The following is a 21830-nucleotide window of genomic DNA, read 5'->3' as shown; positions in this document are numbered from 1 at the left end:
GGATCGATAATCGCTAATTAAAATAAGTTTCAATAAATTAAAAAATTAAAATAAAACGAACTATCCCCGAACGGGGTTTATTAGTAATTATTAATTATTTTTTTACGAAAACAAAACAAGACGGAAAAAATATAAGGGGGAGTGTGAGGGAGGGGTAGTTTTGGAAGTTCATTAAAATTGTCGACGATAATTAGTAAATTGTCGACGACCTTTAGCAGACAGGTATGCAAAATGCTTTTGGTGAATTTTGGACCAATTTGGTTCAAGGGTGCAATCAATAGATGAAAGCCCAAGGGTCCATTACAAAAGAATCCAAATATAGCAAGTCTAATTCTAGCTGCTTCTGGGTTGTACTGTTTTAGCTCCAACTTTTGTCCAACATCCAACTCTTACAACACTTCCTTCACTTGTTATCTCATCAATCAGTGACTCATTATCCAGACAATCACACTTTTTGCCACATCTTGTAGAACGTACTGGACTCTCCTAGCCTTACCCCAAACACACTAGACAAGCACCATGATATAGAAATGCTAATGTTAACTAGCTTAGTTGATACCGAGTACTGGTAATCTGAAAACTCGTTACCATCAAAATTATGGTTCTCATCACCCAACACAACAATAAGTTCATAACATGGACTTATTTTTTCGCTACCAAAATGACGACATCATTACCCGAGTGTTTCAACGGCCTCTGCATGAAACTATAAACATGTGTGATCAATATGAAGAGGTTGTTTCCAAATGACCTAAAGTTGAAAATCCGTCTAAGACTATTTTACACGGAAAAAAAAAACACGACCTGTTTAGCGAGTCATTCTACTCCATTTCACATAAAACAAGACATCAAAATCCAATATTTATCCAAAATCCAATGGTCATCAAACACACTCATTTTCAACTCAATCCAACGTTCAAGATTCTTCTAGAACACTCTCTTCCTTTACACTTCCTACTGTCTTTTATACACACACATGATCATGCCTTTACACTCAACTCTTCCTTACTCAAAGAATCACAAACCCTTTCCCTTTCTATCTTTCACTGATCAAAATCTCTCATACACTAAATCCTGAATCCGCCACTGCATACAGACAGACGTACATAAATCATGGCAGCAATAGCAACACCCCAAATCAACTTCCTAGGACAAAAACTGAACCTCAAAAACGCAAAAAAAATAAGTTACGCGAAAAAGCCAGGAGTACTACGAGTAGTGAACGAGAAAGTGGTGGGTATTGACTTGGGGACGACAAATTCGGCAGTAGCGGCTATGGAGGGTGGACAACCGACTATAATAACGAATGTAGAAGGACAAAGGACGACACCGTCAGTGGTAGCGTATACGAAGAATGGGGATAGGTTAGTAGGGCAGATAGCGAAGAGACAGGCGGTGGTGAATCCGGAGAATACGTTTTTTTCGGTAAAGAGGTTTGTAGGAAGGAAGATGGGGGAAGTTGATGAGGAATCGAAACAGGTTTCGTATAAGGTTGTTAGGGATGATAATGGTAATGTTAAGCTTGAATGTCCTGCTATTGGTAAACTTTTTTCTCCTGAGGAAATTTCTGCTCAGGTATGATTTTATAGTTTCGATTGACATGTGGATTACACGAACTGGCCTTGACCGGGTTGTGTTTTCTACCTTAACTGTCGGAGGCTAAAGGTCGGAGGCTAGTTCGTGTAAACCATATGAACTAACCACTTCACAAAAAATTTCTCCAATTGCGCTCATCCCATGGTACCTCTTAATTTTGTCGGATTTTTCATGGTACCCTTATTTTTAAGAATCTGCCTATGATACTCTTGAGGTTTCATTTTTGTGTCCATGTTACCCTTAATGTAACGGTCGTTGAATTTTGATGATGGGACAATGAATTAGTAATTAAAAATTATTAATAAATATGAAATAAAAATAAAAAGCAGGGATATTATAGGTAATTTGACAAAATTAGGGGTACCACGGCAAATTTCTGTAATTTTTACTTACTACTCCCTCTATTTTTTTATATATGACTTTCTCACATTTTGAGACACTCCCTTCTCTCTTCAATATCTCTTAAAATATAAGACTAAATATTATGATATGTATACTCATATAAAAGAGTTTTTCGTAAAAAATTTAATGCTACCATTTTTATATTTTTTGAACAAATATATTTTTGTAAATATTAAAGTCAAAGGTTTACCACGTAAATGCAAAACGTCATATATAAAAGAATGGAGGGAGTAATTTATTATCACATCATCAAAACACCGTTACATTAGGGGTACCATGGGCACAAAAATGGAACTTCAAGGATACCATAGGCAGATTCTTAAAAATAGGGGTACCATGGTAAATCTGACGAAATTACGGGGTATTATGGGAAATTTCTGGAAAAAAAAAAGCCCCCTCAATCGGACTCCCGAGCGAAAGTTATGCCTTCAAAAAAATTTCATTCTTAATCGTCTAGTTTAAATAATACTCCGTAGTTATTAATTATCGTTTAATATATAAGTAAAAATTAATGTTATCCAAACGCGCAAAGAAGGGAAGGGCAAAACGGAAAATTTTAGGAAAAAGATTGGCTGAAATATACGTACTTGTGAAATGAATTGAAGGTGTTGAGGAAGCTAGTGGAAGATGCATCAAAGTTTTTGAATGATACTGTAAACAAAGCAGTGATCACAGTCCCAGCTTACTTCAATGATTCTCAAAGAACCGCGACAAAGGATGCTGGAAAAATTGCTGGTTTGGATGTTTTGAGAATTATCAATGAACCCACAGCAGCTTCATTAGCGTACGGATTCGAGAAGAAGAATAATGAAACTATTCTTGTGTTTGATCTTGGTGGGGGTACCTTTGATGTCTCTGGTATGTTCTTCATTCACAAAGTTTCCACCTTTTCGATTTTGAGAAACTTCTATATAATGAGACTATTCTTGTGTATGACATTGTTCTCTGTTTTTGCAGTCCTTGAGGTTGGGGATGGAGTGTTTGAAGTGCTATCGACATCAGGAGACACTCATTTGGGAGGTGATGACTTCGACAAGGTACGAATCATTAGGCGTAATGATTTTGTAAGAAGCTTTGGTAGGACTGTCCTACTGTAAGATGGGGTGATACCAAATACCCTAGAGGCGAAAGCGAGCTCGGCTTTCCAAATTTTATCCTAGTTTTTTTTTGTGGGCACGGTTTCTGTTGATTAGCACCTCGGGTTTCAGCTCACAGAATTTGGGATTTTGCAGAGAATTGTTGATTGGTTAGCGGATAGTTTCAAGAGGGATGAAGGAATAGATCTTCGGAATGACAGACAAGCTCTTCAACGTCTAACTGAAGCTGCTGAGAAAGCGAAGATCGAGCTCTCCACTTTAACTCAAGCTAGCATCAGGTAACCACTTGTTGCCTTAAAAGTTAATGTTTGGAATTGCAATTTGGACTGGGCAAAGGTCCAAAACCGGACCGGAATCGGTTTGGACCGAAACCGGAATCGTCAAAAATCTCGGACCGGAATCGGATTGGATTATAAAAATTCCGGACCGGGACCGGACCTGAAAAATTCCGGTCCAAGACCGGACCGGTTGGACCGGGATTAATTTTACATACCCACTTTTTCAAATTCCGATCCATAAATCTGGGCCGGATTAAATAGGCATTTAATGTATTTTTAATTAATATTTGAAGGAAAAAAAATAAAATAAAAATAATTCCGGTCTTTCCGGTCCGGACCGGAATATTCCAGTCCAAGACCGGACCGGAAACCGGAATCTTAAAAAATGGTAGACCGGGACCGGTCCGGTCCCGGTTCGGTAGATTCAGGTCCGGACCGGTCCATTTTTCCGATCCGGACCGGATGTTGCCCACCCCTAATTGCAATGGGATTGATCGATTCCAGAATGGATTCGACTGATCCATAGTGAGTTTTCAGTATCTTACAGAATTTACTGAACCGTCTGTCTTTTCGCAGCTTGCCTTTTATAACTGCTACACAAGACGGACCCAAACATATAGACACGACTCTAACAAGAGTTAAGTTTGAGGAGTTATGCTCGGACTTACTAGACAGGTGAGGATTTCGTGGCTGTAAACCTTGTGATCAGATTTGAGCAGAACTAGATCAGTTGCTGAATGTTGCTTATTGTAATGCAGGTTGAAGACGCCTGTCGAAACCTCCCTAAAAGATGCAAAGCTATCGATTAAGGACATTGATGAAGTCATCCTTGTCGGTGGGTCCACAAGGATACCGGCTGTGCAGGATCTAGTGAAGAAGATGACAGGAAAAGATCCTAATTGCACTGTAAACCCTGATGAAGTTGTTGCCCTGGGTGCTGCTGTTCAGGCGGGTGTGTTGGCCGGAGATGTTAGCAACATAGTTCTACTGGATGTTACTCCGTTATCTCTAGGTTTAGAGACTCTTGGTGGTGTTATGACAAAGATCATCCCGAGAAATACAACTCTACCCACCTCGAAATCTGAAGTGTTCTCTACAGCAGCCGATGGGCAGCCAAGTGTTGAGATCAATGTTCTTCAGGGTGAAAGAGAGTTTGTGAGGGATAACAAGTCGTTAGGGAGCTTCCGGCTAGATGGAATTCCCCCAGCTCCTCGTGGGGTCCCCCAAATCGAGGTTAAGTTCGACATTGATGCTAATGGCATCCTCTCTGTGACTGCTGTCGACAAAGGAACTGGAAAGAAGCAGAACATTACCATAACCGGTGCTAGCACCTTGCCTCAGGACGAGGTACATTTTATATAACTGCTTCTAGACCTATCAAAACTAATTCACTCCGCCAAAAAAGAACCCGGCCTTAAATAACTGATCTTACAAAAATTTGAATTCGGAGTTCAAATCACTGACAATGAGAAACTATGTTGCAGGTTGACAGAATGGTTCAAGAGGCCGAGAGGTTTGCGAAGGAGGATCAGGAGAAGAGAGAAGCTATAGACACAAAGAACCAGGCTGACTCTGTAGTGTACCAAACTGAGAAACAGCTCAAGGAGTTAGGAGACAAAGTTCCGGTGGAAGTGAAGGAGAAAGTGGAAGCTAAACTGAAAGATTTAAAAGATGCCATTGAAACCGGGGTTACTCAGAAGATTAAGGATGCTATAGCTGCTGTAAGCCAGGAAGCAATGCAGATGGGTCAAGCTGTATACAGTCAATCAGCGGCACCTGGAGCCGACCCTACAACAGCTGAGACTACGACAGGTGCGACTGGGACAACCGGAACGTCCTCTGATGATGCTGGAGATGTTATAGATGCAGATTTCAGTGAAAGCAATTGAGGAGCTGGTTTTTCGATTGGAGATCCCAAAGAGTAGATGAATGTGGAAGTACTGTAAATTTACTAGAGTATTAAGCCGTTTCAATGAGAGAATCCGAAACATAGATAAATGAAATAACAGTTTTTCCAAGTATTATTAAGCATAGATGTTTTCATTTCTCTCTCAAATTCACCATTTATGAAAGCAAATGAAACCCAAATAGCCGTTTCTGATGATGGTTAAAAAAAATGACTAATGAGCACAAACCAATAACTTACAGAAAGACGAGGTTTGGAACTTAGAGACGTCTTCCCAGCCGAAAATCGCTTTTGAAGTGGCAATAACTTCAAGAGAAACGAAGTCCGCTCTGATACAACCTGATCTGAGTGCTTTTCTTCCCATCGCCTCGTGTATTACTTTCTATCTAAAATGAGGCGGTCTTGTACACTTGCATTTCAGATGGGATTGAATTAGTTCACTACTTCAATTTCAGTCATAGGTTTTCCTTCATGAAGTTGAAGGGCAACGTCCCCGACTACCTGCATATATGTCATTCGTTCAATCAGTATCAGAAATCCAATGACTAAAGAGAGTCACTATAGCAAGAGCCAATTAGTTTGCGTTCTTATGCAGCGTATAAGTCATAATACTAGCTTTTTAGAATCATAAGCCCGGAAATTATCATACCTTTGCCATAGCTCTGTAGGAGTGTTCTGTAACCCCGGCAACATGTGGCGTAATTATGACATTTGGAAACTGCAGTACTCGATCGGTTGGGTCAAATGGCTCTGTCCATGCAACATCAATACCTAGGCCTCCCAAATGACCTGACTCTAGACCTTGCACTATAGCGTCATAATCTAGCAATCCTCCCCTAGCAATGTTTACCAAATACGCCCCCTGTGTACATAAGCAAAGGCGATAAACGTGTATCGGTTATTTAACAAGCCGAAGCCTTGTCAAAGCAACTCAACAACATTGAGGTATCAAGAAACTAGGTGAACCAAAAGAGCGTTGCCTCCTTCGCGGATTTATGTTACTTTCTTAATGAGCATTGACCACAAATAAGACGCTGAAAAAAAGGGAAGCTTTCAAGTGTGAAGTATGTTTGTGGACAACTCTGTAAAAATTGGGAAGTTTATTCACGGATAGAGTAACACAAAGTAAATATGCTGAAAAACAAGTGATGAGAAGAAAGAAGATGATGCGGAGACACACCTTTTTCATGGATAGTACGAATAAGTGGTCTATAACGCCAGCCTACAAAACAAGCAGTCAGCTTCCGTTCGGAAATTAGCAATGCATGCAAGTAAAATACTTAGGCGAAGAAGCTTTACTGTCTGACGATTCATATTCAAGCAACAGACAACTATGTCAGCCATGCCTGCAAATTTGTATATATCATCATGGGTACCCTTCTCATCAACAAGATTAGCAACACCATCGTCTTCTTCTTCTGCAGAAAAACGTGGAGGTAAAGAGAATTAGCAACAAAGCATGGCTGATAGGAAGAAAATATAATATAGAGTAATTAGTCGGAACTGGTGAAACAAGATCTTAGTACCAGTCACATTCCAACGACGCTTTGTAGCAAGGATTCTGACATCAAATGGTTTCAAACGCTTTGCCAATTCACGGCCAATACTTCCCAATCCCATGATGAATACCTTCATTAGCATATTAGACAGTCAGAAGCCAAACACATTTGCTTTTAATCTATTCTATTATAGTATCAAGATGACGGAATAGGGATCATGAATTACTAGAGATATATTACTGTATATATTTCAGACTCTCAGAGTCTTGAAGGCATGCACGAGGTAATAGGTGCAAAATCTCAGAGCACAGAGATCAAAGAAATTTAAACTCACGGTTTTCCCAAATAAGGTTTCTCCTGCCGGTGTACCGAGTCTTTTCATTTTTATTGAGATCTCCATCTCCTTCTGCAAAATGCACTATGACTAAGAAAAACTACAAACGTAAGCAGGCAATTGAATAGCTGAAAAAAAAACCTAGCCAGCAGTTCAGCACACACAAGCTCCCAAACCCAAACCATAATCAAATTACCCCCAAATATTGCATCAATTGAACCTGGTTCTAGTTTACTCAGTACCTAGCTATCTGCAACATCAAGAGCACCAAGGTTCTGACAGCATCACAACACTGCTGTTTGCTAATAACTGTAGAGATGTTGCAATCACATTCATCACAAACATATTCCGCCACACTCCCACAGGTATTGCTAGGTTGCTCATCATCAAGAATTTCTTCTATTTTAAGGCATTAGTACATTATTTAGGGACAAGACTATTATAAAAAAAAAAAAAAAAAAAAAAAAAATGACAGTCACAACTGCAACAACGTAACCCCTGCTCCTCAAGGGCTACCGCAACTGACGAGGTAAGAAGGGGGTAGAATGTACGCAACCACATAGAAAGATTGTTTTCGGACAACCAAAATTACATTGAGAATGGCATTAGATAAATGCTATACGTTCGGTATTATTTCATCTTATCCAAAATCAAAGAATAGATAGTCATTGGTCCGCTAGAAATGAGATGTCACTGAAACGGAGTATATAAATTAGAAATTCTGAATCGTGGAGGAAATCCTAAACTTAGCATCAGCATTAGCTCCCAATACAACAAATTGATAGGCTTAATCCTATCAAACTTAGCACCCAGTGTTAAGTATGTGAATCCCCGATTGAATTATTATAAAATTCTAGCCATTAAATTTAGAATTTAATAAGAGGCTTACTTGCATTCGCAGAAGTCCTAGCATGAGATATATTGCCATCTCTGCACATGAAGCAGCATTCCCAGTAGCATGTGCTGGGATTCTAGCAACCTTGATTCCATGTTTTGTCGCTGAATCAACATCAACACCTGCTCATGGACAGTGGTAATCATTTCGTCAATACTCAAAACAGGAATAAACTCGTCGAATATCCCCGCTCAACTCCACCATAAAGATACCAAATTTACAATAGAGAAACCAGTAATAATTTACCTTCCAAACCAACACCGAACTGCAGTATGAGTTTCATTTTTTTAGCACGAGAAATAAGATCCGAATTTATTTTCATCATTTTGGGAATACATATGTGGTAGTTGCCAATTACACTAGGGACATTTTCAATCGAAAATTCATCAACCTACATAAAAAAAAGTTTGAAACCGAAAAAGATTATCAACATGTCATCTTATCAATCATCATATACATCGGCACATAGCTAACATCCTCTGTAGACAAACACTTGCTATTACGATGACACTGGTTTTACACACACTTCCGTCGATATATTTCAAAATTTATCGACAATACTCTCTAGTCTCAATCAAAATCGCATACAAAGTAATCCCTCTATCCCATTTATATTGCCCTTTCTTCTTTTGATCTTTCTTAAATTAAAATTAATTGTCCCCTTTCGGAATTTAGTAATTAAAAAGAGTGAACATCCGATATTTCCCCTCGTTGACTTAGTCTATTAATGTTTCAACCTAATTACATTTCCTCATTTACTCATAGTCAAAGGGTAAAGATGTTATTTCACCATTCTTTCTTAAACCTAACATTCAGCGATTGATCCGTTCTAAGAGAAATCAGCGATTAAACATAAAAATGGGATAAAGGGTATAATATTTCTTCTGCCTTCACAAAGATTGAGCCACATTAACAATAAGAGGATACAAAGAAAGAGACTTCCTTTCATCCTTTGTTACACTTACACCTTCAATATCAACATAAAAAATGGAGCAACATCGGCATGTTAAGGACAACAAACTTACCCGCATTACAAGAAAGAAAATTACTTTGTTACAAATGTGCAATTTTTATGTAATTACCTGAATATGAGGATAATTACTGAGGTACTCTCTTGTATAAAGATGTGAAGCAGGAAATTGATGCCCGCAAAATAGAACTCTTGTCACTTCCCTTCCACTGCCAGCAACTTTCTCATCACTCCCCATTTTCGCATCACTCTCCATTAAACCTGTTAATTAAAACAACGCAAAAACTCATAAGACACGGTCTTTCATTAAGTTATTGAGACGCCACTTTTTCGTACTCCCTCCGCCAAAATCATTCATTTACCTTTGATTAAAATACACATCACAAAGATAAACAAAATTGGGATGGAGAGGTATCACATTGTATTTTTCGTAACGCTTCAGCTATTGATCATTGCAAGTGATTCTTCATTTGATACATGTTTTCATAATCAACTTACACTTTTATCGTAAACTATGATCACTTTTATTAGTAAACCATTTTATACTATACCTGTGATTCTATCATTTTTGGATTTCCTTCGAATTGTAAAATGTACTCCGTATCTCAATAACTTAGGTAAGAGACCGTCACTCAAAACAACACGATTGAGCCCATAACCAAAGTAAAGGCCAAAACCCAGAAAGGAGAAAACTTTGTGATCAAACATAAAGAACCAAATGCAATAATTCCATCAAACCTGTTACTGAATTAGCATGATTAAAACCCACAATCAAATTATAAGCATAAAACCCATAAAGGATTAAACTTTGTGATTATCAAAAAGAGTGGTCATATGTTCAGCAATTAGTAGTGCAAAAATAATTGTGTATAATTAAATTACAAATACAGTATGTGGTAAATTGAAATGAAGGGAATTAATTACCAGAATCTGAGCAGAAATGATTGAGATTTATAGAGGGAGAAGAAAGAAAATTGAGAAGAGTTGATGGTAATAATCGGGAAAAATTGTCTGAATAAGTACACTTCACTCTTCTTCCTATACCAAGCATCATTCATCCGAAGGTTTAATTTTCGTGGGCGTTTTTGATTGAATGTGAATATATGATACCCGTGGTAAATCATGCCCACAAAAGAGCACGGACGCATTTTCAGGTAATCGTAGCTAAGTGGCTAAGTTTTTTTGTTTTTTGTTTTTTTTTTTTTTTTTTTAAGGTAAGAAAACTAGGTTGATCCAGGGTAGGACCAACCTATCTCATCCTTTCGAATGAGGGAGGTAAGTTGAAGCCACCGGCTATCAAACCACCTCGAAAGAGTTGGACATGAATGTCCAACTGAAGCCATGAAGTCAAGAACTTGTTGTTCATTGAAAGAATGTTTAATTATCACTTCATCGAAAAAATGAAGGTCTAATTTCACATCCTTGATAATACTAGAAATTTCCCACGGAATTTGCCAAGTACCTCGAATCGAGTTAATAACACATAAGTTATCACCCTCCACAATTAACTTTGAGATTCCTAAGTATTTAGCTGCTAAGATACCTTCTTTTAAAGCAAGTGCTTCCACAACGAGGATACTATTGGATCCGCACTTTTTTGCTCCCAACAAAACGACTTTACCATTGTGATCTCTTATAGAATATCGTAAAGCAACTTTATTACCTTCTATTCTCGATCCGTCAAAATTTAGCTTTAGGAAACCGTTTGTAGGTTTTTCCCACCAAATCTCTTCCTTACTAGAATTGTTTCTAGCCGAGTCTTCTACCTCGGGATTGTTGAGATCCTTAAATCTAGTCACATTCCATGTCTTAGTGCTATTATTACATAAAGTAATAAGTTTGCTGATACTTAAATTAACATTATTAAAGATAATATCATTTCTATGGAACCATGCATTCCACCAAATAAAAATAATCTTTATAAAGTCATCTTTTGGAATTAAATCCTTGAGATAATTAAGTTTCGTTAGAAAACTTTGACTTGTAATAATACCATAATTTGACAAAAACTCGTTGAAACTAATAATATTCAGGTCTTGGATGACATGCCTAATCAAGGGACATTCGTAAAAGAAATGATCTTTGTTTTCAATAGGATTGCTGCACAGAACACAATGAGGTGGGACATCAATATGACTCTTGAGAAGTCTACTTTTCGTTGGAAGGCCGTCAACACAGGCTTTCCAAAGAAAAAAATTCAATTTAGGTCAATTTAGGAGGAATATTCAATTTCCAAATCCACTGAAATTCACATTTGTCAAGAGCTTGATCGAACAAACCTTGCGCTAACCAAGTTGCTGTTTTGGTAAAGAAATTTTCATCTACGGACAACCCCCAAATGAGGGTATCTGGAATATCATTATGTGGCACTGGAATGTTAGTAATCTGATTAACAATATCGTTATTTACAAAACTGGATAATTTACAAATATCTCATTGCTTGTTTGAGGTTATGAAATCTTTAACCAAAAGATTAAGATCACGGTTACTATCATCATCAACCATACTGCTTGTAAGCGGGTGTGAAAAAACCCAATTATCAGACCAAAACTTAATGTTGCTACCATTACCTACCTGTCATCTCAGTCCTTTTCTAAATAGAGTCCGAAGACTCATTAGTTTACGCCATTGCCAAGAAGAGGCTGAATTAGGCTTATGATCAAAGAGTGAACAATTTCTCAAGTATTTTTTAGATACCACTTTGACCCATATACTTTCCTTATCCATAAGAATTTTCCATAAAAGTTTCATTTGAAGAGCTTTATTAGCTGCTTCAGAAGATTTAATTCCTAAACCACCAACCGACTTTGATAAACAAACTTTATGCCAACCAACCAAATTAGGAGAACGCTGGGAAGGATTCTTATTCCAAAGAAAGTCTCTATTAATTTTATCTAATCTATTATGGATCGATGAAGGGAGGAGGAAGCTTTGCATCTGAAAAGTTCCCTTCGCGGCTAAATTAGCATTGACAAGAACTAGTCTACCTGCTTGAGATAGAGAATTCGCTTTCCATTTCGATAATTGAGTGCAAGAAGATTGAATAATGTTTTCGAAAGTATTTTTAGTCACTATGCTATCAATTATAGGACATCCTAAATACTTACCCAAATGAGTTTCCTCGTTCATATGAAGAATGCCTTTAAATGATTCACGAAGAGAACGCTCAATATTTCTAGTGCATTGAAAGGTGGATTTGTCAAAATTAACAAATTGCCCGGAAATCGTGCAAAATTTATTTAATATAGACTTAATAATTCTACAACTCTGGTTAGAGGCTTTAGCGAAAATGATAGTGTCATCCGCAAAAGTGAGAAACGGAATTTTCTCCACCCCGGATCCAATTCTAATACCAATATCACTAGAGCTAACATCACTATTTTTTTTGTAGAGATCTTGCTAAAATCTCGGCGCACATATTAACTATATATGGCGAAAGTGGGTCTCCTTGTCGAATACCTCGAGTGGGTCTAAAAACGTCTCCCGGTGTTCCATTTACTAACACTGAGTAAGAAACAGTGTTTATACATGCCATAATCCATGAAATCCACTTAGCATTAAAACCCATTTGCTTAAAAGTTTCCTCGATAAAATTCCATTCTAGTATGTCGTATACTTTCTTCATATCAAGTTTGATTGCAATCCAACCTCCTTTGCCCTTTTTACGTTTAAACGAGTTGAAAATCTCGTGTGCTAAAAGAATATTATCTTGGATGAATCGATTAGGTGTAAAAGCACCTTGAAAAGGATGTATAATCTTATGCAAGACACTTCGAAGACGGTTAGCCAAGATTTAAGTCCCCAATTGACCCAATTTTAAATCATTTTTTGAAGTCATACAACAGTCAAAGGCGAGTATAAACTGTTCATTAGAATCGTAATAGTAATAAGTTGGTGGTCTCCAAACGGGCCTGTAAAGCTCTCAATTAAGACCCAAAGTTGTTTCTGACCAGGCCCACCATCAGGTTGACTGCCACAAGGGTAATACCGGGCGGTAGAGATGTACACGGACCGGACAGGTCAGGCTCTCTTTGTTAGGCTCTGAACCGGCCCGTTGGAGGGGAGGGCTTGGCCGGGCTAACTGCTGGTGTGACCCTGGCCAGGCTCTTAATGGGTAGAGGACAGGCCTGGTTACAATTATTTTTTTTATTTTTTTTCCTAAAATGGCGGGCCAATGACGGCCAGGTTTGATATGGGAAGCCTGGGCCTGGCCAGGGGGTAAGGGGCGAGTCAGGCGGATCTTAGGTCGGGTCGTGCAGGCCAGGTCTTGAGTGGCCCGATGGGCGGTTCGGGCGGGTTGGCCCATTAATTGGGCCAGCTCTGCCGGGTAGAGATTTTAGTCAGCGTGGATTTTTTCGGATTTATTATTTTAATCTAAAAAGAGGCATCTAATCAATTAGTAGTACTCTAGCCTCGGTGAATGGGTAAACGGGTTTGGATTGGGTTAGTTTGCATCGGGCTATGTGGGTGTGTGTTGCGTCATACATTTGGGTTAGTTTAGGGAGGCTAGGTTATTTTGGGTATCACATCTATTTCGGATATGTTGTTGTTGGCCATCTTGGGTTACGGGTTTTGGGGGTGATAGGGTAGTGTTTTGGGTGGGGTAGCAATTTCAGACCGTGCCAGAGGGGAAAAAGGTGGACTCGTCAGTGGTGTGACTGACTTGTCGGATAAGGCACTTTCAAGGGTGCTGAGTGCTGACAATGGTGGTGTATATGCTGATTGGGGTTGAGACTCCAAAAAATGAAATAGGTAAACAAATGACCGAAACAGAAGAGGTAATTGATAAACCGAACTACACTAAAAGCTTGTTACGAGGTTGTAGCCTTGTACTCTTGTGGACTCTTGTAGCCTTGTAGTTGTAGGTACTACTCCTTGCTATTCCATAAGAATTCCACTTCAAATGATTTTAGGTTTCATGTAACAACTTTAGTTCCATGACAATTTCTAGTTTGCCTGGAGTTAAAGCAAAATTTCCCCATTCTAGAGGAACTATATAATTCAAGAGAAGTTAAATTTCGCGTGAGCAGTATAAAATTTCGTCGACAATGGATCGCTTACTTGCTAATCCCAGGCCAAATCAATAACCATTTAAGTCGAGAATCGAAGCGTAGACAGGCAACTTGTTCCGAAAGAACAACGCATTGCATATCGACTCGACTAGACTAACAAACTCCTGCATTTTGTTGCAATAATACTTCGCCTGTGCTGAAATTTTTCGCTCCCATGACATCAAATTCTGGTTCCGCTATTGCATGAAACCGTCTCATATGAGAATTATAACGCGATACATCTATGAAACACATTTCTAGTTTCATCACTAACATCAAAACAGCATAATACAGCTCAAATCAGGTTTATTACATGGTATTCAAGAATACTTACATTACATAACAATTCATTCAAAGCTTCACATAATCAATCAATGCTACTGCATATATCACGCATTTCACACAACAAATCGTAATCATTCATATGATTCCACCAAAAATTACCCTAAATTGAACGATGAAAAATCAAAGATTAATCGATCAATCAATCAATTAATCAATCAATTAATGAATCGAACCGATTAATCGGCGACGCAATTACTTGAACCAGCACCATTATCATCATGTGAGCAACAATCATGACGATGTTGATCAGAATCAGGGCTTTGATCTTCATCGTCACTGCAATCTTCATCGAATGATTTCTCCTTATGAAAAATACAGCATTTCTTCGAGCTTTTCTTGTTCATGAATTCATTATCGATTGTGTCTTCGCTCCATGTCACCTTCTTCTTCCTGCGATTGAGCCGAAGAACTAGGGTTTGTTGTTGATGTTGATTTGGGGTTTGTGTCGATTCTAGGGTTACTGTTTGGGTGATTGATGGCGTCGCCGACCTAATTGTCGTCATTATTGATCGATCGTTCGTATATGTTTTGTTGAATTAGGTTTAATTGATTTGGGAATTTTTTTGATTTGGGGATTTTTGTTCCGTTGAATGATAGTCGTCCCGACTCCGTATTATCGGTCAAATAATTATGTTCCCTAGCTATTTATAGATTGCAATCCCCCGTTGAATATTAGGGATTTTTTTTTTTTTTTTTTGGCTTTTCCTTTTGTAATTTTTTTTTTTTTTGAGAATTTCCTTTTGTAATTTTTAATTTGGGTTGTTTTGTTTCTTTATTTTTCCACTTAAATAGGATGCGATTTATTTTTCCACTTAAATAGGATGCGATTGTTGGATACTTAGAAGATTATGTATGATGATGTTATTTCGACAAATGGTTAGGGCGTGATTAGGCAGCTTTAGGTATCGATATCACCCTCTCACATACATAATAATCTAAATTCTATACAACCGGAACAAAGTTGTGTGGATTGTACCATGAGTTCATGACCATGTGAGAGTGCGTTATCTCATTATTTTTTAATTATTTTTCAGTGAGTATTTTCATATAAAAGTTGTATAATTAAACATATTAAATGACACCGTGATTGTGATGTTCGAATATAAGCAATCCACAAAAAATACAATTCTAAAAATATTTATAAAACCGGTTCAATTTAACGATCATTAAGTATATTCACCAAAGGATTACTAATGTTTTTAAAGAAAGAGAGTTTACGAAACTAAATAAGGTTTACACTTTAGAAAAGTTAGAACACAAAAAAATCCGTATGAATATTTAGGGTATATATATATTATGATTCACATATCTAACATCATTCGAATTGAAGTATTCATGATGTGTTCTAGGACTTGGGAATAACCTAGGTAGCACGGACACTTCTCTTAACCAACCGTCTTATGTCGGACACCAACACTCGTCGGACACGCGCCAAAACGTGACGGACAGTCGGACACCTATAAAGTCGTGCCTAACTTTTTTCATTTATTTGAGCATGTGTCCGATGCGTGATCATGATATTTGGGCACGTGTCTGACGCTTGTCCATGGTATTTCAACATCATTTGGGGTGAAAGGTTCTTTAGACGAGAAATGAGATGTCCAAAGAGATTGATTAGAATATATGTTTGGTGAAAAATGAAAATGAGTAATAGTGGTCAGGTTTTACCTTCACAGCTTCACTTATTTAAATTTAATATCGAATAATTTTACAAAATAAAAATCACACTTTTATAACTATAAAATATACTCTATTTTATTAAATTTAAATAATATGTTCCGTGTCCTAAATTTCATGAGATGTCGTGTCACATGTCCGTGTCCGTGCTACCTAGGGAATAACATGCAACCTTATGCTTAATTTCACAAAAACACACACCTTGAAGACTACATCAACTAATTAATTACACTTAGTTTTAAGTTTACATTCATGCAGTACAATTACAAGGAGTGATCAATGCATTGATCAAAGATTAGCACTGAACAACTTAGTATGCCTAAGCCGATCAGCAATATCAGCAACCGAACCCAAACCTGACACAAGAGAAACAATAAGGGCAAGCAAGCTTAATCCCTGAAGCATAAACCACTTGAATTCCCCTTTCTTGATCTTAGCTAGGCTTATGTACATTGTCACCGGCAAGTACACGGTCAACGGCCAAAATGCAACTGATCCCAACAACCCTAACACTGCATTGAAAAACGGGAACATCATGGCGGTGAATATGGTGAGTACAACGACCAGGGGCCGTAGGAGAAGCCTGCATAGTGTGAATTGGTAGTTGATGGCTTTGAGTCTTGGTGCTTGTATGGTGTACGTGTTGTGGATGAAGGGCGCGGATGGATATCGTGTTGCTAGCCACTTCTCGTAGCTTGCGAAGATTGGTTGTGCAAATACCTGAAATTTACAGTGTTTTGAGCACAAATTCAGTAAATCAGAAAAACAGTCTGTATAAAGCTCGGATTCTGTACTATACAACTGGTTGTATAATCTACTTACTGGGAGAGTAAATACCTGAAATGCGGCTGTTAAGTGTATAACCACCCCGACATTGGCAAGGTCTACTAACCAAAAGGGTTCGCGAAAGGCAGTTAAGACATTTCCTGGTGCATCATTTCCGAAGGCAAGGTATCCCATACAGCCCAACGAAACATAAAAGGCTGTTGTCAAAGCAATGCTATTCAATGTTGCTCTCTTCATCGTCTTGTTCTCAGCTGGAGGAGCCTTTAGTGTGTCCTTAAACCAAAATAACACCCCATTTATAACAATACATCGATGACCCACTAGAGAAGAAATCACAGTCATGTACTGGTTAATGCTAAAGTCATTGAACGGTGGTACTCATGACTTGAGATTAAAACCCGCAAGGATCAAAGACAAAAGTCCCTCTTTGACTGATAAAAATAACGTAAATTTCTTATGGTACCCTGTAATTTTGTCAGATTTTCCATGGTACCCTACTTTTAAGAATCTGCCTATGATACCCTTGAGGTTCCATTTTTGTGTCCATGGTACCCCTAATGTATCGGCCGTAAAGTAGACGTTAAGTTTTGATGATGTGACAATGAATTACGGAGTAGTAATTAATAATTAATTATTAATAAATATGAAATAAAAATGGAAAGCAGGTACCATGGGAAACCTGACAAAATTAAGGGGTACCATGGAAAATTTCCGTAATTTTTAATTACTAATTTATTGGCACATCATCAAAACTGAACCTCCAGTTAACGACTGTTACATTAGGGGTACCATAGGCAGATTCTTAAAAGCAGGTGTACCATGGGAAATCTGACAAAATAGACGGGTACCATAGAAAATTTCCGTAAAAATAAATACAGCTTACCTCGATTTCGATCAGCAATTGGGCATAAGTGTAAGAGAATGCAATATTTCCTAGAGCTTGGAAAGACTGCCAGAGTTTAGATGTCAAAGTAAGCCCATTTCTGCCAATCTCTACACCCACAAGTGTGCCTCTAAGCTGAGGATGAGATGTGAACTTGGCAATACATAAGTAGAGTGCAATGAACGAATATCCAAACGACATTGTTGCCGCGATTACAGATAAAAATGTCACTTTCTCAAGGGTTGGGACTTGGCAAAGTACAATATTAATTGCTCCGAAAATTAACATGAATGAGTTGCCTGAAGGTTGACAGTCTGCGTCCGGTCCTTTTGTACGATAACAGTTTGTCCTTTTGATAGACCTTAACAGTCAAAAAAATCGCGTATTTTAGGCAGGAAAAAACGTAGATTGACCTATTCATTTAGTAAATAGGGGATTTCAAGACGACTTACAGCATGCTAGTAGCTGCAGTAATTGCATAACCGACCATAGTACCCCATAACAAAGTATACTGAGCAACGGCACATATGAACACTTCGCGTTTCCCTGACACGAAAAACATTTCTGTTATTCATTTATTCCGAAACATCACCATAACAATGTCAACCATAAAGTTTTGTTGTACTTAGGTTACCTAAGGTAGATTTGACTGCATCCATGTAAGAAGGGTTCCTTTGCCCTTTAATCGGGTCAGGAGTCCGATAACAGTCGCAGAGTAAGCGTGCAGTAATGTAGGTAATGACAGCAAACCCGAAGAGGGAAAGTGGGCCGAAAATCCAACCCATTTGAGCAACACTCCATGGTACTGCTAGTACTCCTGATCCAATTACTGCGGTTACTGCGTGTGCTGTTGCAGTCCATACTGTTCCTGTATTTGAACAGTACTGTATTAGATTGTTGCTCACATCTCATTGTTCACAAACTGGAAAAATGCTGTAATACTGTAATGTTAATAATGTTATTCTGGTATGTATTGTCGATTAGTTGCGTCTAATTACAAGAAATACAAACTATTAATAAGTACCTGTTCTAATGCGTACATCTTCCTCCAAATTCATAGCACCTGATACTTGAATGATGATCTTGTTCTTTCTCTTAGAAACCAATGCATGTAAAACTGTTATTGCTCAAGCTCTAATTTGCCTTGGCTTAGCTTTAGTAAAATACTACTAGCACAATGCCACAATGTATATAGTGCCCCTGAAAAGTGGATTAAACATGGACCTGGAAAATTTGACCGGACTAGAATGTCTCGACTCTCGACCCATACCTAATATGCACCCGAATAGTTGATTCCAATTTGACCCGTAACCTGAATTGTCCCGATCCCAACAAATCCGACCAGAAAAATTATTGTCGTATACTAACCATTATCTATAAATAACTTGATAATAACACACCTGAAACTGACTCTAACCCAAAATGCCAAAATGTCCCGACCCAATCTGATCCAGATTCTTGCAAACGCGAATGACCTGACCCACACTCGACCCAATTGACCTCTTTTTTTTTTTTTTTTAGATACCCAATTGACCTCTTTATTCTTATGCATGCTGACACATCCAAGTTAATTATTGATTAGTGGGGTAGATTAGCCAATAACTTTTCAGGTAGCTAGTGGAATCTTAGAGTGTATCTGAAAGAATCAATGAGTTACCTTATTAACTCTTACCTAACACTTTATGAAACTAAAGTAGGCAAAGGGTCTAGAGAATGAGAATCAAATGTTTCAATTGAGCAATTGATCATTTGCTCATTTAATCCAAACAAAAGAAAGATGAATGAAAGTGGTAGTTGGACGGGAGAGGGTTAGCTCAGTTTGTCAAAGCCGAACGACAAATAAGATACGGTAGATTAAAATTTTAGTTATCTTAATTTGTGCTAGTGTTTGAGTTCGGTAGAGGTTAGTCTACTGACCGCTCTTTTACAAGCCCCGACCAGCCCACTTTGCACATGGGTCGGTACCCGTTTTAAACTAGCCCTAAGAGTAGGTTATCTTTAAGTAAGTTAGTTATCCCCGGTTTGTAACTATCGTCGACGTTTTTAGTAAAAAAGACAAGTCTACCCCTATTATCTCACTAATACAACACAAATCCCTATTTACTAAATGAATAGACATCCTCACAAATTTTCCCTCCAAAAAGCATTCCCTATTTACTAAATGAATAGGCATCCTCAAACATTTTCCCTCCAAAAAGCATCTTTCTAAATAAGGTAACTAATAACAATTATATATACATTAACTAAGTAAGGTAACTAATAATTATAATAATCCCCTATTTACTAAATGAATAGGCGAAACTCTTATTTTTCCCGCCTAAATAATATTTTCTAAAATAAAGTGTAGTATTTTTGCACGGGTATTAAGGAACGGATTAAAAAAACGTTTAAAAGTACATAAGGAAAAGAATGGTGGGGTTAAAAATGTTAAAAAAATATAAATGTGGGGTTTTATGGTGGAATAGAGTGGGCCAACAATGGCATTTGATGTAAATAAGTTGTTGGAATTAGGATAAAATTGTCTTTTTCATTTCCTTTTTAGGAAAGGTGTAGTGTGGAGTTGAATGGATGTAAATGGTATATGTGTAGTGTGGAGTTGAATGGAGGGAGTATTATCTTACAATCTTTTAATGGCACAATCTTTTAATAAATTTAATATTTAAAACATTGTATATTATGTCACATTATACATAAATTTATATCCATTATTATATGATGAAAAAACTGTATACTTTTTTTTTTGAATAATTGTACATAAAAAATTCATTGACTTTTAATGATAAGAAGTTGCACAAAAAATGTTAATAGTAAAAATATTTTAAAAATAACATCATTAATTTATCGGTAAAAAGAAAACTTTCATTAAAATTTTACAATTTTAATTTTTATTGCTCAAATTAAAATAAAGTGATGAGAAACATAAAAAATAAGTGAATTATCAATTTAAAATCCATAAATAATACGGAGTACACTAAAAAGTAAACTTTTTTAAATGCCGTGCATATATTGCACGGGATCTAAACTAGTTCTCTCTAATTCAAAAACCCCCAAAATTAACCAACACCTCTTGTTAAATTCTTGTTAATTAGTTGAATTGTAGTGTTGTTGCGAAATTGGTCTCGATTTGTGTTGTTGATGTCGATTTATAGTCGAATTGTGGACGGGGAGAAGATCCATGGCTCTCACATTGGATCTCAACGTGGCCACCATGGTTCACGTTGGGATTCAACATTCGTCCATGGTCAAACGTTGAGTCTCCACGTTTGGTCTATGGTCGATTGTTGAATCACAACATTTAGTCCATGGCTAGTTCATTTTTTGTTTTTTAACATTTTAATACGTTTATTTGCCGATTTTTTAAAATTATCTAAGTTTTCTAGTTGATGTGCGTTAATTTCTAACATTTTTTATTGGTCTAATGCAGATGGAGATCGAAATGTAGTTGGTTTTTAGTAGAATTTGAGAGAAATTTGTTTAGAAAGAGAAATGAGTGTAAATATGCAAAGGGCATTATCATCTTTTAGAATGAAAACGTTGACGATAGTTACTAAAACGTCGACAATGAAAATCAACCCTCTAATTATCTTGTATGAGTTATGACCCATTAACTCAAAATGATGAGCTATTTGTCTTGCTTTAAAAACAAGTTTGGTAGGTTATCATCCCAATCAATCCAATAATGACCTACTTATATGATAAATGAGCTACTCGTATCGAGTTGTGTCAAAACACTTACACTGATACTAACACTTAAACTGAGTATCAGTGTCGACTAGATTACTTAAATGTGTTACACTATGTTAACTCTAACTCTTTAATACCGTGTCAGATTCATCTCGTATTTTTCGATCGCGTCACGTAGAATTTTCGTAACAACAAAAGTTTACTTTGCTTGAACCAAATAAAACAAGAGCGGTTAGTCTCCTTTAAGACGAAGATACCCACCCATCTTAACATTAGAGTGAGTTAAATATCATGCTACTTGAGCATTTAAGACGAATCTTTTATTTTTTCCTATACATTCTACTTTTATCTAATTCATACTATTCGATATTTCGACATGTATTAAGCTTAAGACGGATACATCCGTCCCTTTCTTAATCTAGAATTT

General features: G+C 37.3%; 3 protein-coding genes across 3 annotated transcripts; 1 reads left to right on the top strand and 2 right to left on the bottom strand.

Moving 5' to 3' along the window:
• The first annotated feature begins 818 nt into the window (after positions 1 to 818).
• On the top strand, positions 819 to 5403 carry LOC141604918 (stromal 70 kDa heat shock-related protein, chloroplastic-like). The gene is made up of 7 exons (XM_074423482.1): positions 819 to 1575; positions 2604 to 2856; positions 2956 to 3035; positions 3231 to 3373; positions 3950 to 4048; positions 4132 to 4720; positions 4858 to 5403. Exons 1-7 carry the CDS (start codon positions 1114 to 1116, stop codon positions 5260 to 5262), a joined length of 2031 nt encoding a protein of 676 aa, XP_074279583.1. The 5' UTR covers positions 819 to 1113; the 3' UTR covers positions 5263 to 5403.
• Positions 5370 to 10106, bottom strand: LOC141604919 (uncharacterized). Its single transcript, XM_074423483.1, has 10 exons — positions 9902 to 10106; positions 9090 to 9238; positions 8254 to 8398; positions 8002 to 8129; positions 7113 to 7184; positions 6806 to 6908; positions 6579 to 6697; positions 6460 to 6501; positions 5929 to 6141; positions 5370 to 5780 (listed from the first exon to the last, which is right to left on the bottom strand). The coding sequence occupies exons 1-10, from the start codon at positions 10029 to 10031 to the stop codon at positions 5712 to 5714; spliced, it is 1170 nt and encodes a 389-aa protein (XP_074279584.1). The 5' UTR covers positions 10032 to 10106; the 3' UTR covers positions 5370 to 5711.
• Positions 10107 to 16260: 6154 nt separating this feature from the next.
• Positions 16261 to 19143, bottom strand: LOC141604915 (amino acid permease 2-like). Its single transcript, XM_074423480.1, has 6 exons — positions 18744 to 19143; positions 18354 to 18587; positions 18172 to 18265; positions 17720 to 18080; positions 16888 to 17109; positions 16261 to 16770 (listed from the first exon to the last, which is right to left on the bottom strand). Exons 1-6 carry the CDS (start codon positions 18775 to 18777, stop codon positions 16339 to 16341), a joined length of 1377 nt encoding a protein of 458 aa, XP_074279581.1. The 5' UTR covers positions 18778 to 19143; the 3' UTR covers positions 16261 to 16338.
• Between the last annotated feature and the right edge of the window lie 2687 nt (positions 19144 to 21830).

The sequence above is a fragment of the Silene latifolia genome, chromosome 10, assembly GCF_048544455.1.
Source record: "Silene latifolia isolate original U9 population chromosome 10, ASM4854445v1, whole genome shotgun sequence".
Classification (NCBI taxonomy): Eukaryota; Viridiplantae; Streptophyta; class Magnoliopsida; order Caryophyllales; family Caryophyllaceae; genus Silene; species Silene latifolia.
The sequence above is the reverse complement of the archived record's forward strand: the minus strand, read 5'-3'. Positions and strand labels throughout refer to the sequence as shown.

Excerpts from the sequence above, each read along its gene's own strand:
- LOC141604918 (XM_074423482.1), top strand. The coding sequence starts at position 1,114 with ATGGCAGCAATAGCAACACCCCAAATCAACTTCCTAGGACAAAAACTG. Across the intron at positions 4,049-4,131 it reads TGCTCGGACTTACTAGACAG|GTTGAAGACGCCTGTCGAAA; the intron begins GTGAGGATTTCG and ends ATTGTAATGCAG. Across the intron at positions 4,721-4,857 it reads GCACCTTGCCTCAGGACGAG|GTTGACAGAATGGTTCAAGA; the intron begins GTACATTTTATA and ends ACTATGTTGCAG.
- LOC141604919 (XM_074423483.1), bottom strand. The coding sequence starts at position 10,031 with ATGATGCTTGGTATAGGAAGAAGAGTGAAGTGTACTTATTCAGACAAT. Across the intron at positions 6,909-7,112 it reads AAACCTTATTTGGGAAAACC|GTATTCATCATGGGATTGGG; the intron begins GTGAGTTTAAAT and ends ATGCTAATGAAG. Across the intron at positions 6,698-6,805 it reads GCGTCGTTGGAATGTGACTG|AAGAAGAAGACGATGGTGTT; the intron begins GTACTAAGATCT and ends GTTTTTCTGCAG.
- LOC141604915 (XM_074423480.1), bottom strand. The coding sequence starts at position 18,777 with ATGAATTTGGAGGAAGATGTACGCATTAGAACAG. Across the intron at positions 18,266-18,353 it reads TGCAGTCAAATCTACCTTAG|GGAAACGCGAAGTGTTCATA; the intron begins GTAACCTAAGTA and ends TTTTCGTGTCAG. Across the intron at positions 17,110-17,719 it reads AATTGCTGATCGAAATCGAG|GACACACTAAAGGCTCCTCC; the intron begins GTAAGCTGTATT and ends TTTTGGTTTAAG.